Source organism: Cylas formicarius, unplaced genomic scaffold, assembly GCF_029955315.1.
Source record: "Cylas formicarius isolate icCylForm1 unplaced genomic scaffold, icCylForm1.1 PGA_scaffold_7__23_contigs__length_41026272, whole genome shotgun sequence".
NCBI lineage: Eukaryota > Metazoa > Arthropoda > Insecta > Coleoptera > Brentidae > Cylas > Cylas formicarius.
Genome location: NW_026844352.1, coordinates 40,667,893 through 40,680,221, shown reverse-complemented (window position 1 = coordinate 40,680,221; position 12,329 = coordinate 40,667,893). Strand labels below are relative to the sequence as shown.

General features: G+C 34.8%; 2 protein-coding genes across 2 annotated transcripts in view; both read left to right on the top strand.

The window, feature by feature from the left end:
• Positions 1-914: 914 nt before the first annotated feature.
• Positions 915-1,371, top strand: LOC132704653 (anaphase-promoting complex subunit 11). The gene is made up of 2 exons (XM_060674793.1): positions 915-1,073; positions 1,130-1,371. Exons 1-2 carry the CDS (start codon positions 1,055-1,057, stop codon positions 1,366-1,368), a joined length of 258 nt encoding a protein of 85 aa, XP_060530776.1. The 5' UTR covers positions 915-1,054; the 3' UTR covers positions 1,369-1,371.
• A 14-nt stretch (positions 1,372-1,385) lies between these two features.
• The window catches only part of LOC132704651 (uncharacterized), a 34,857-nt gene continuing 23,913 nt past the window's right edge, over positions 1,386-12,329 (top strand). The window contains exons 1-4 of the mRNA XM_060674791.1: positions 1,386-1,899; positions 5,288-5,637; positions 6,343-6,793; positions 10,945-11,176. Of these exons, the coding sequence (XP_060530774.1) occupies positions 1,763-1,899; positions 5,288-5,637; positions 6,343-6,793; positions 10,945-11,176 (1,170 nt within the window). The 5' untranslated portion in view covers positions 1,386-1,762. The remainder of the gene's footprint in view (positions 1,900-5,287; positions 5,638-6,342; positions 6,794-10,944; positions 11,177-12,329) is intronic.

Genomic DNA, 12,329 nt, shown 5'->3' with positions numbered 1-12,329 from the left:
ATCAAATTCAAAACAAAAACAAAACGTGTTTATTTGAACTACCGCACGGAGATACGTAGCCGGCGTTTCTGCCGGGGCAAATGTATTTAGGCCATTCGCTCAAAAAATTTAACTGTCATCCGCGTTAAAATTTTACCCAAGTTTTCCAAGACGTTTGCGAGATAAAAAAAAATATGGCAGATTTTTAATGGTTGCGTTTTATTTAGTTATTCCAATAACGCAAACAGCAATGGCAATTTTATATGCGAGAACAATATGTTTATCTTAGAAACATCAAACGTTTCAAAATATAACAGTAATAGATAGGCATGTGACAACAAACAAAGACAGGATGCTTTTTTGCGGTTTGGCTTATTTTTTTTTATCAAAATGCGGTGTTCAGTGGAAGGCCCAACTAATTTAAAAACTTTATTTTAAATACTTTTTCCAAAAATCTTAGTTTGATAAATGCTGATAAGTTTGATTTTTACATTAACCTATAAACAAGAATTCCGCTCTAATTCAAAATTTTAGCTCTGCGTGACGTCATGCGCGCGACGGACTAATTTAAATCGGCGATCCGTCATATCTTTGTTGGATCGTGAACGACAGAAATTATACTGTGACAGATAAACGAAAATCAGATTCTTAATGCTAACATAGTCCATCAATTCCCAAAACTGAGGAATTCGAGGCAAAATGAACGCAAGCTATAAAATGATCATTGAATATTTGGCAACAGGGAACTAAAAATGCCACCAAGAATGAGGGCTGGGTGAACGTATAAATACGGCCATATCTACTAGATACGTGAAGTACCAGGAAAAATCGTTCTTTTTTTTTGGTTCCAGCTTCATTAAACGCAAGCGGCGTATTAATATTTCTGTTATTAATGAATAATTATCGCGGACGTCGCGCGTTTTGTTCTGTGGCTCTGCGCGGATCGACTTTCACATCCGATCCGTGCTTGCGTCACTCGACCGCAATTTATCGATTTTTTCCATGGTTACCGAAAGATTCGAGGGTGGCTATTTTGTGTTTGTGACATGTACTCCTAATCAGAATAATTCGAATAATGAAAGTGACCGTTAAACGTAAGCCCGCGACGCCCGGCACGAAACGATCAACTCTAATCGTGCCCTGTTTTAAGAGTGGACTGGGGTGGCTTCTTGGAAATGGATAGCGAATGACGACAACTGCGGAATCTGTCGCATGCCGTTCGACGGTTGCTGTCCCGACTGCAAACTGCCGGGAGACGATTGCCCTTTGGTTTGGGGTCAGTGTTCGCACTGTTTCCACATGCACTGCATCGTCAAGTGGCTACAATCGCAACCGGTCAACCAGCAGTGTCCCATGTGCAGACAGGAGTGGAAATTTAACAACAAATAAAATGTAAATCGAAACCGCAAGTATACGCAACTATTTCTCTCAAAGTAAGAACCGTTAAACGGCATTTCACGTTTCGGTCGCGGGTAAGTTTTTGCGAGAGACACGCGCGGCCTCGCGTGACGCTCGCAATGCGAAAATCTACCTGGCGCACTTTCCACAACAAACTCGCCCCACCCCCACCCGAACACCTGTCGATTGCTCCGCGTAGCTCGATCACCTTCGCGTTAGTCGTTCGCCTACTTTGATCGGTTCGCGGTTCCGTGGTCTGTGTCGAGCGCCCCGCACACTTGATCTTAAATATAGAAAACGTCGTTCCCTGGGCGGTATTTTCCGTGAATCATACGAGTGAAGTGACATGTGAGTTGTTCGCGAGGAAGAAAACAAAACGCCGGAAATGATTATGATGCGTCCGAACAACGTGGCGCCGCAAAAAATCAACAAGCCGCCGCCGCCCGTGCCCCCTAGACCGAACAAAAGTTTGGTCCAGGAGGCGCTGGCCAAGACGCGGCACACTTTGGTGCCGCCGAACAGGTAAATATGACGTAAAGCGTGTGACGTTTTGTTTTTACCATAACGGGGGCGCTCTGCATACAGTGCGGCATCTTCATTTAGCGTTTTACTACATAAAAATACAACCTTGAAATTTTTGAATATAAATATGAACACACTGCTGTTTAATTTAATTTAATTTAAAAAATTAAGTACTTTTCGAATTCAGTATTCAATATATCTGTTATATCGCAGTTTATTTCTCATGGCCCTGTTTTGAGCAATATATATTATTATTATTATAAATGTGTGCCAAAAAAAAAGTTTCCTAAAAAAGTTTCTTGGACTGTCCTGAAGATTTAAAATATTATAATTTTTTTGATACGGGGTGTCCCAAACGTGAGTCCCCCGGCATCAAGTTTATTATTTTAAATTTAACACCCTGTATATTTCCTCATTTTTGGGGGCAGAAACAAATAACTAAAAAAAAACTTAAATATGGTGATATATGTTCAATATATAATTATATTTTGTAAATTTATTCTTCAAAATATATCACTTGATGATAACATGAACCTTATGTTTCAGCAACATAGCCCGCCCTCTATCTTGCTGAAATATAAAGCTGTTTACTTCTGACATTATTGTATTTTGAAGCAAAATTAAAAAACTGTGTCCTGTTAAATACTTAAAAAAAATGAGGCCAACAATTTTATCCCTTATAATATCGTACCACACTTTAACACTTCGGTGGCCCTGCAAATTTTTTTTTTTCATTAAAAATCTATTCTCTGTTGAATAATAGGGGCATTTTTTTTATTGTACATGCCAGACGTCGTAAAAGTCGCCTCATCGGTCCCTCTGGCATCAAAATCACGGTCGGATTGAATTGGTAAACAATTGTGAGATTTTATTTTGTTGCCTTTTATAAATACTGTTGAAATAGTATTTTCGGGAAATTCAATGAAGTATAATAAAAACGTCCAACCCAGTTTTTTGTATATTTGAGAACACCGTGATTTGACAGGTCCTGGATAATTCTATTAAATATTGTTTTTGTTGGTATTTTAGCCCCCCCCCCCCCCCCCCCGGAAACTTTCTTTGATATTCCCTTAATGCTAAGGCTGCACTTTTACCATTGGTCAGGTAGCATTCATACAAGTTTAGCCGTTCCTGAGCGGAATATTGGGGCATTGTTAGCGAAAAAATTTAACTTATTTAAAATACAAATAAAATATATACTAACAAAAAAAAAACAGAAATGTCAAATGCGTCAAAAAAAATTGGGATGTCATAGCCAGCTACCTTTTTTTAAATATTTTGATATTTCTTTGTTATTTTGATGCCAGATGAGACGAGCATTTTAAGAGGAACATTTTTAACTTTCATTTGTTGTTTTAACTAAACAATTGTCATGTGAAAATATATAATTTCGTGAAAATCTACACTTTTAGTTCTTATTTATTTTGATAAATGGATTTTCATCAAGTAAAAGCCACCTCAGTTCAAGCGTAGTGCATCATCTCCCTAGTCTGTGGTTAAATTTTCGTTGCAATACTTAGATCAGTAGCGTCACAACACAATTTTATATGGGGCAATCAAAATATGAAAAAAAACACACATCAATTTGTGCCTTGTTACTGCGCTTGTAATGGGACACTCAACGTGAATCAGCTTATTGTAGTTTGTGTGTGACGGATAGATGAGAATTAATTAAAGGTCGTGACCGTTGGGTAAAAACAAAACGGGTAGGGGACCAACGTTTTTCTAGCATTTTTTTGAAACGATCCGTCAATACTTCAAAGATATCCCACAATGTAAATATTACCACTGAATGGTTAATTGATCGTCGGCATTCGATTTATTTGGCGAAATAATAAAAATTAAACGCTTACCGAAAAATTGATAGGAGTCAGTTAGTTTCACGGAATTTGTCGCGATTTTCGAGCACATTTCTTTAAATAAACTATTTTTAAGTAATACACGAAGCAAAACTTTCTAAAATACCACTATGTGATTAAATGACAATTTTCTAACTAATCGATTTTGTGTTTATCCATTATCAACGCTGAATATTGGCAACGTTCCCACTTTTTGAAAAGGGATTTTGTTCTGTGTTATTTTGGTTCAAAATGTGAAATTTCATGGTTTTGTGAAACCTTTGCACTTTGACCTTTTGTTCGAAATATCTTGTTTACATAATTCTTTTTTGAGAAGGTATTAAATTGATAAAAATTAATAATATATTTTTTTTCAAAAATATGTTTCTTCGTTTCTTTTTCTCTCTTCAACGTTAACAATGTAATTTTATTCATAGAAAAATAAAAAAAAAGAGTGAGTTCCTTGAATTCAAAAAACGAACGCAGGATGTTGAATAATTTTTTATCGTTAAATCGTTACTTCCGTTATTAGTTATTATTATGAGTAAGATCACTTCAAGTGGGCCCCCCATTTACCACTTGATCATAAAAAAATATTCTATATATATTTTTTATAAGTACTTATGATGGAAAATTTATCCCCCAAACGATTTTTTTAAATTTTGATTTTAACATTTTTTTTATAATTAAAATTTTAAGCACTTTTAATTAAAAAATGGATTAAAAATCAACCGTAAGAGATAAATTTGTTTTATAAATTTAAGATTCCGGAAGAAAATTTCACTGCTCATCATTAGTTTAAACAAAATGAATTTATTTATGACAGAGCGCCGAGCACTATGGAAGCGCCGCTTTTCAAAAATTTCCCATATAAATAACAAAAATTTCACAGATTTATAAATAATTTTCCACATTGCGACGAATATCTTTTAGGTTATTCGAAAAATTTTTGAATTGCGTCATATTTTTTTGGTGGGAAACTGTCAAATTAACAAATTTTAATTTTCAGAAATCATAATTTTTCAAAACTGTATTTTTTTTTCTTTTTCTTCAACTTTAGATAATTTTATTCATAGAAAAAGATTGTTGAATAATTTTTTGCCCTTAAATCCTCCAGTTATAAGGCATTATTATTATTGGTGTTATGGAATTTTTTCAAATTAATTTGTTTATTATTTAAATATCATTTAGGTAAAGGAATGTGCTCGACTAACAAAGATTTTCCATATTTCACGGGCCCTATAAAGATTTCACAGATTTATAAATAATTTTCCAGATTTTGAATTATTTTATTTTTTTGTTTTTTTCTTCAACTTCAATCCCAGAGAAAATGTCGTTACGGCCTCGTTTGATTTCGTAAAAATTTGTGCTTAGTTATTAATTATTTTTTCTTCTGTTGGAATTTGTTTATTGCTTTGACCCAAAGGAAACTGCCCAAATCAAAAAGGTTTAGGATTAGTGTATCGTTTTGTATGATTTAGCCTTGGTATAAAAATCGAAAGACGTTGGTCGATCACCAAAAAAAAAAAAAAAAACACGTTATCCCACAGTCAATCGAAGCCGCCGAATCGGGCGGCCCCGCCGCCACCCCCGCCGGCGTCGCGGCGCCCCGTCGACAATCAGACGGGCGGCGTGAAAAAACAGGCGCCGCAGCCGCAGCAACCGCCTCCGGTTTGCGAGCGCGCCATATCGTTGAACAAGGTCAGCTCGCGTCCGGTGGTCTACCAATCGGATAACCTAAAAAAATCGAAAACGGCGGCGATACTGAAGAAGGTGGACAGTTTTAAGAACGAAATCGTGAAGAAAACGTCCAGCCTGAAGCGAGTCAACTCGAAACTGTCGGATAAGCCCGCCGTCGTCGTCACCGATGCGAAGGAGGAGCCGCCGGCGGCGGAAAAAGGTGAGTGCGCAGTGACGTCACACGCCAGTATACGAGTTTTGACCTTTAACCTTCGTCGTACCGCCGTCAAAATTTGTACTCCACTCTAATTTGAACGCTTTGTGATATTTTATGCCACTCGTAGATATACACTGTAACAACAAAATTAAATTGTTAATAATAATAATATAATCTTTATTTGGCAGTATGCTGCGCAAAAAATGCCAAATATAAATTGTAAATATAAAATATAAACTTCCAGATAAACGGAAACCAAAAGCTAAGCACGCAGAAATCACAATTTGGACAATGCGTGGCGTATAAAAAGTCTTAAATTTATTAAGAGTAGGTCTTTATGTAATATAAAGTTTTGTACATGACTAGAATGACATTCTTTCAACATAAAATTACCACAATTTTTTGTAATGTAAGAATGAATATCTCCGAAATAAAAAAAAAAATTGAAAAAAATTATAAATGGGAAGCAGCTAGGCTGTTATACAATAATATTTTGGTGTCAATTTTATATTTGTTAACTGTTAATATTTTACTTGCACTTTCTCTCGTATACCGACGATATTGCAATTTAGGTTAAACGATACATATCACTTGGCGTTAAAATGAACAATTAATAAACATTTGTCGAAGGTCTTGAAACGTCGAAGCGATAAACGCACCATATTTTTGGTCGTACTATACGTAGAGTGTTTTTCGTTTTGGTTTCAGGCGAACCGAAACGTAGCGACGCGGCAATCGTGGACGATCGTAACCACGTAAACACGCTCATCGACGAGATGTTCGCGTCGGTGCTGGACGTCGACAGAGGGCGCAACCGTATCGTGATATCGAACAAAACGGTCGGCGACGACGACGTTTCGTGCGAAAACCTGTCCACCGTGATCGTCATCAGCGACGACGACAACAAGAGCGCCTCGAGCGACGAGCGTAGAGTGAAATTCAACGATCGCCTGAATCACGAGCTGCTGATTAGCGAGTTGCGACGCATGAACGGCGTCGAAGACGCGACGCTAAAGAACGAAGAGAATATACACACCAACGATTGGTACGGGGTGAGCGACGAGGGCAAAGAGGTGAAAATGTCGAGCTGTCACATCACGATAGAGGACGCACGAAGCGCTCGCCATAAAGAAGAGGGATCGGGGTTGGATTTCGACAGGTAGGCGGGGCCGCGAATAGTGTATCCGATATTCGTAACCGTCTGGCGGCGTCGCCGTCGAAAACGGGGACGTTTTCGTTTTTCGTCTGTTCTCTGTTCCCCCGGCGTCTGTTCTCCGTTCTCTCGATAAAAACGTGAATAACGTCCGAACGGTTTAACCGAGGGGGATGAAATTGGGCTCCTATCGAGCAACCCTCGAGACGCACGAGCCTATGGAAAATGGCCGCCATCGTACAGCGGCGTTCATATTTTTTTAACGATTTTCTCTGTGCGGTAAGCTCGATAGGACATTTGAAGGTATCGCGTTAAAACGCATAGAATTAATTTCCTAACGGAAACTATCGAGCCTGGTTGGGGAAGACATAAAATATTTTCAAAAATTTAAAAACCACACGAAAATTGCGTAAATTATTCGCCGTAAATTAAAACTCGTGAAAAATTCGACCAATTGGTTTGAACTGTGTTATAGGCCACATCGAGGGCTACAATTTTTGTATTTGCGGTTTTCGTCTATCACGTACCCTGCTGGAGATATTTGAAAAGATCCAAATGGAAGTTGCTTTCAATCCAGACGCGACAACGTTATTTCATAGTGCTGTATAGTGTGAGAAAATAAATATTTGCTCGACATTGGTTTATTCTATTGGCACTAGCAAAAATAAGAAAACCGTCTCGCAAAATCAATGCAATTGAATTTTTCGAAAGTATATGTTATCGTTAACCAAACTCGTTTCTCGGAAACGGCGCGTTCGACATCGTCGCTATCGGTACAGGCGGGATCGGCGTCGAAAACGAGGACGTTTTCGTTTTTAGTCTGTTCTCTATTACCCCCGTTTCTGTTCTCTGTAGACGCTTAATGAAAACGCGAATATCTTTCGAACGGTTTAACCGAGGGGGACTGAAATTCGGCTCCCATCGAGGAGCCTACGAGACACACGAGCGTATGCAAAATGGCCGTGATCGTTTACCTGGAAACGTGGGAGATCCAGGGCTATTACATTTACAATGTTATTATTTGATATTGACACATTTTTCAATTCTTCTGGGAGTATCATTAGATAAGGCAATCCATACGTTTTTGCGTATCCATTTGCCATATCTTGTGCCCAGAGTACGATATGTCCTTTTTTTTTTTAATTAAAATAGACAAATGTAAAATGAAAAAAATAGTTGCGAGCAGGGTTCAAGGGAAAATATATAAACGCCTGACTGTGTGTGCATGCACGCATCCTATCCTATGGATTGAATATAGCACAAAATTATTTTTTGTTTTAAATATTATAATGTTTAAGGATTATTAAATATAAGTAACGATAATAGTTACCCACTATATCATAGTAATTCGTACTAAACACAGAATCAAATTGCTTTATTATTTCTTAGTTGATTAATTTGTAATACTTAATAATAATAGTTATAGTAATAAGCGTTAATTATAAATAGCAAACTCTCGACAAAAATTACAATGCAACAATTTGTTCTTGAATTCAACAAAATAATGCATTGGTCTAAATTAAAGAAAAAAAAAAATTTTCCATAATAAGTTATTTGAAACAAAAAAATCGTTCCGGTCATTAAACGCTTCAATGAAAATACGTACAAATTGTATCGTGTGGTCCGGGCTTTACATAAAGGCAAGGTCGTCCGATGTTTTTCCCTGTTATTTAACCTTTCCGTGTCGTGTATCCCGAGGCATTCTTCGCTCCTCAATTGCGAAATGCAACTCGAGATATACCGTAGTCGTATATAATATTATTCTCGTACCCTACATTCCTCACGATCCGAATCGGATGAGGTAACCCGACGTAAGAAAATTTATGCTGTTAACATTTCATTTAATGGGAATCGTCTCAACAGTTTTATTTTGCCATATGTAAGCCAGTTTTTGAAATTGCTTTCTGCGTAATAAATTTTTAAATTATTATTATTACAAAGAATAAAGTGCAGAGGAGCACCTATTATGTACATTGATAGTAAATAGCATGAGAATGTTATACATATAACAAATATTTAGTTATTACTGTCAAAAAATACGACGTTTAAATACAGACAGACTTGAAAATACAAATTTATGTATCGCTTTTTGTTAACTTTTGCGAAATTTGTTTCAGAATTCACCGCCAGAGTTTTATTTTCGATTGCCCGATCCAAAATAAAAATGATCGAAATCTACGAAACGTCAGTCAAACTCAAGTGACAACTTGAAGGTTTTTTAAAAGACGTTTTTTTTTTTGGTTCCTTGAAACCTTTTTAATTTTGAAAAAACAACCGGAACTGCCAAAACTGGGGATTTTGGAACACGCGAAAATCCTAACAGCGGTGTTGGCAGATTTTGCACTTTTACGTTACACCTCGTAATTTTCTTTTCCGACTTGACGTCGGGATGTGAAGGGCTTTGTAACAAAAATGGTTGCTATAAAAACGATCAGTTTTACGTTATAAATCCTTAATAAGCTGTAAACAGTGAATGCATATAGAATGTGCGAACTTATTTAACTAGGCTTCGCAAAATAAGTGGAATTGTACCATGCATACTGTATGTAATAAATCCCCACAGATTGCACAAGGAGCGAGTTGTAAGAGAAACAATACCAACAACAACCATTTTATTATACCCAACACATTGCCGAAATTGTTTAATGATGATAATAAAATTGTATTAATTTAATTATATGTTGTTGTTGTTTCATTTATTTTTATTTGTATTTAAACCCGTTTTATTTGCCTGTAATACATGTATTTAAATCAAACAAGCTATTGGTTGATATAATGAACTAAGCGAACCCTATTACTTTTTGTATGGTTTAAATAAATAATTATTTGCCATTAATAAAAATACCAAAAGAAATTAAACAAACCAATAAAAATATTCAAATAATTTTAAATATTTTTATTTGTATTTTAACCCGTTTTATTTGCTTTTAATAAATGTATTTAATCCAAACAAGCGATTGTTTGATGTAATGTACTAAGCGAACCCTATTACTTTTTATATGATTTAAATAAATAGTTATTTGCCATAAAAATACCAAAAAAAAACAAACCATTAAAAATATTCAAATAATAATTAGTTTATTGAAACAATTTTTTTTGTGGCTCGCTGTTTTATTTTTTTATTTCGACGCGTCACTTTCAAAATATTGTTATTATTTTATATATTTATTTTTATTTGTATTTCAACCCATTTTATTTGTTTTTGATAAATGTGTTTCAATCAAACAAGCCATTGTTTGATATAACGAACTAAGCGAACAATATTACTTTTTACAAATACCAAACAAATTAAACAAACCAATAAAAATGTTCAAATAACAATAATTTGAATGAAACAATTTTTTTTTGTTGGTCTCTATTTTATTTTATTATTATTATTTATTTATTTTTATTTGTATTTCCGCCCATTTTGTTTGTTTTTCATAAACGTATTTAAATCATGTTTGATATAACGAACTAAGCCAACCCTATTTATTTTTTATTCGGTTTAAATAAATAATTGTTTTGCAATAAATAAAAATACAAAAAAAAATCAAACGAACCAATGAAAATTTTCTAATAATAATTAGTTTGTTAAAATAATTTTTAGCTATTTCCTTTTTGAATTTTTTAAATTTCAATGCTTCACTTTCAGAATAACGCGTTGTATTTTTTTAAAAATTGTTTTTATATTTATTTTTATTTTATTTTATTTCCTTTTAATAAATCTATTCAAATCAAACAGGCGATAAATAACTAATTATTTGTCATAAATAAAAATACAAAAAAAATCAAGCAAACCAATGAAAATTTTCAAATTATAATTAGTTTATTGAAATAAATTTTTAGTTGTTCCCTATTTTATTTTATTTTTTAATATCAAGGCGTCACTTGAAGAATAACGCGTTGTATTTTAAAAAAAATTGTATTTATTTTTATTTTATTTTATTTGCTTTTAATAAATCTATCCAAATCAAACAAGCAATTGTTTGATATAACGAACTAAGCGAAGCTTATTATTTTTTTATTCGATTTAAATAACTAATTATTTCATAAATAAAAGTACAAAAAAAAAATCAAAAAAAACATTCAAAGTATTCAAAAAATAATTAGTTTTTTTGAAAAAAAATTTTTCTTGGTCCCTATTTTATTTTTTTATTTCGACGCGTCACTTTCAGAATAACAAAAATGTCCCACCTCCACGGCCTGCCCCCCCTCCCGAAATCGTTGTCGGGATTCAATTTTCTGGATCAGCGCCACCAGAGTCCCCCGACCCCCGTGCGGACAAGCTCTATGCGGTCGTCCAATCAGGGCCCCCAAATCACCCCTACCCATATAGGTGCCCAGCAAGGACACGGAAAAAAAATGACCAACCTGGACGCGCAGCTCGCCATTTTGAGGAGGGAGATGGTAAGAATCTTTTACCAAAAAAAATCGGAATATTTGAAATTTTTAAGGAGTAACGTAAATAAAAGTACATTTTGACATGTATAACTATCGAATATAACTTCCGGTTTTGCCGGAAGTGAGATTGATTTACTTACCCAGTATATTTTTCCGTTTTTTCATCTTTTTAATATATATGCATATACCGGGTGACAATGAAACTACTAACCAAGCGGTACAGGTGCCAAAGTATGGCTAGATTTTTACATGAAAAACAAACGAATAGTACTTCCGGTCCTAGATATTATTCCATTTTTGTATTACACAGATAAATCCAAGTGGCATTTACTCTTTATCTTTTTGCGATAGCTCTAATCGTTTTGAAGATAATAATAAAAAAATATTTATTTTTCCTTGGTCAAAAATTGTCGGAGTATTTTTTATAGAAACAAATTTGATAAAAATGAATAAAAAAACATACTTTCGATTTTACAGGAAGTATTACACTGAAAATTGGATATTGTAGCAGTTCATCGCATGAATATCCCCTTAAAAGTCCCACGGTCAAGCAGCGTTTTTACGTATCTCCAATACTTTTGAGGGATATTTGGGATTTTAATTTAAAAGTCACAGACATTGCTGAGCGGTCTTGGAAAATCGAAGTAGGGTAGAAGAAGAACAAGGAAAAGAAAAAAGTCGAAACTAAATTTGCACCGTATAACAAAAAATATTTGAAATATATTTTGTTTTATTTTACGGGTTATTTATTATGCTAAATTGAATGTGGAATAATAAAAACTACTGCAAAATACAATTTTCAGTGGTACTTCCGGTAATTTGTTTTTTTGATAAGACGAAAGATCGTGTTGATCTCATACTCACAATTTATTTCTTTCTTTCTTTCTTTTTGAATAATATTAAAATCCGACAACATACAGAGTGTTGACGCTGGCTAGGAATCGAGTCGCTTTTCTTTCGATTTCATAATAATCGGTCAATTTCCCACGGCTTGAGGCGAATTTTTTTTTAACATAACATGAACCGTCGACGGCAATTTAGAACCACAATTACTAAAAGAACTATTATTACTGACGGCGAAGACGTCTGTAATGGCCGCCATTTTTTGTCCGGACGAGCAAGAATCCAGGAACACGGCAATTTCATCGGAGTTCGATTT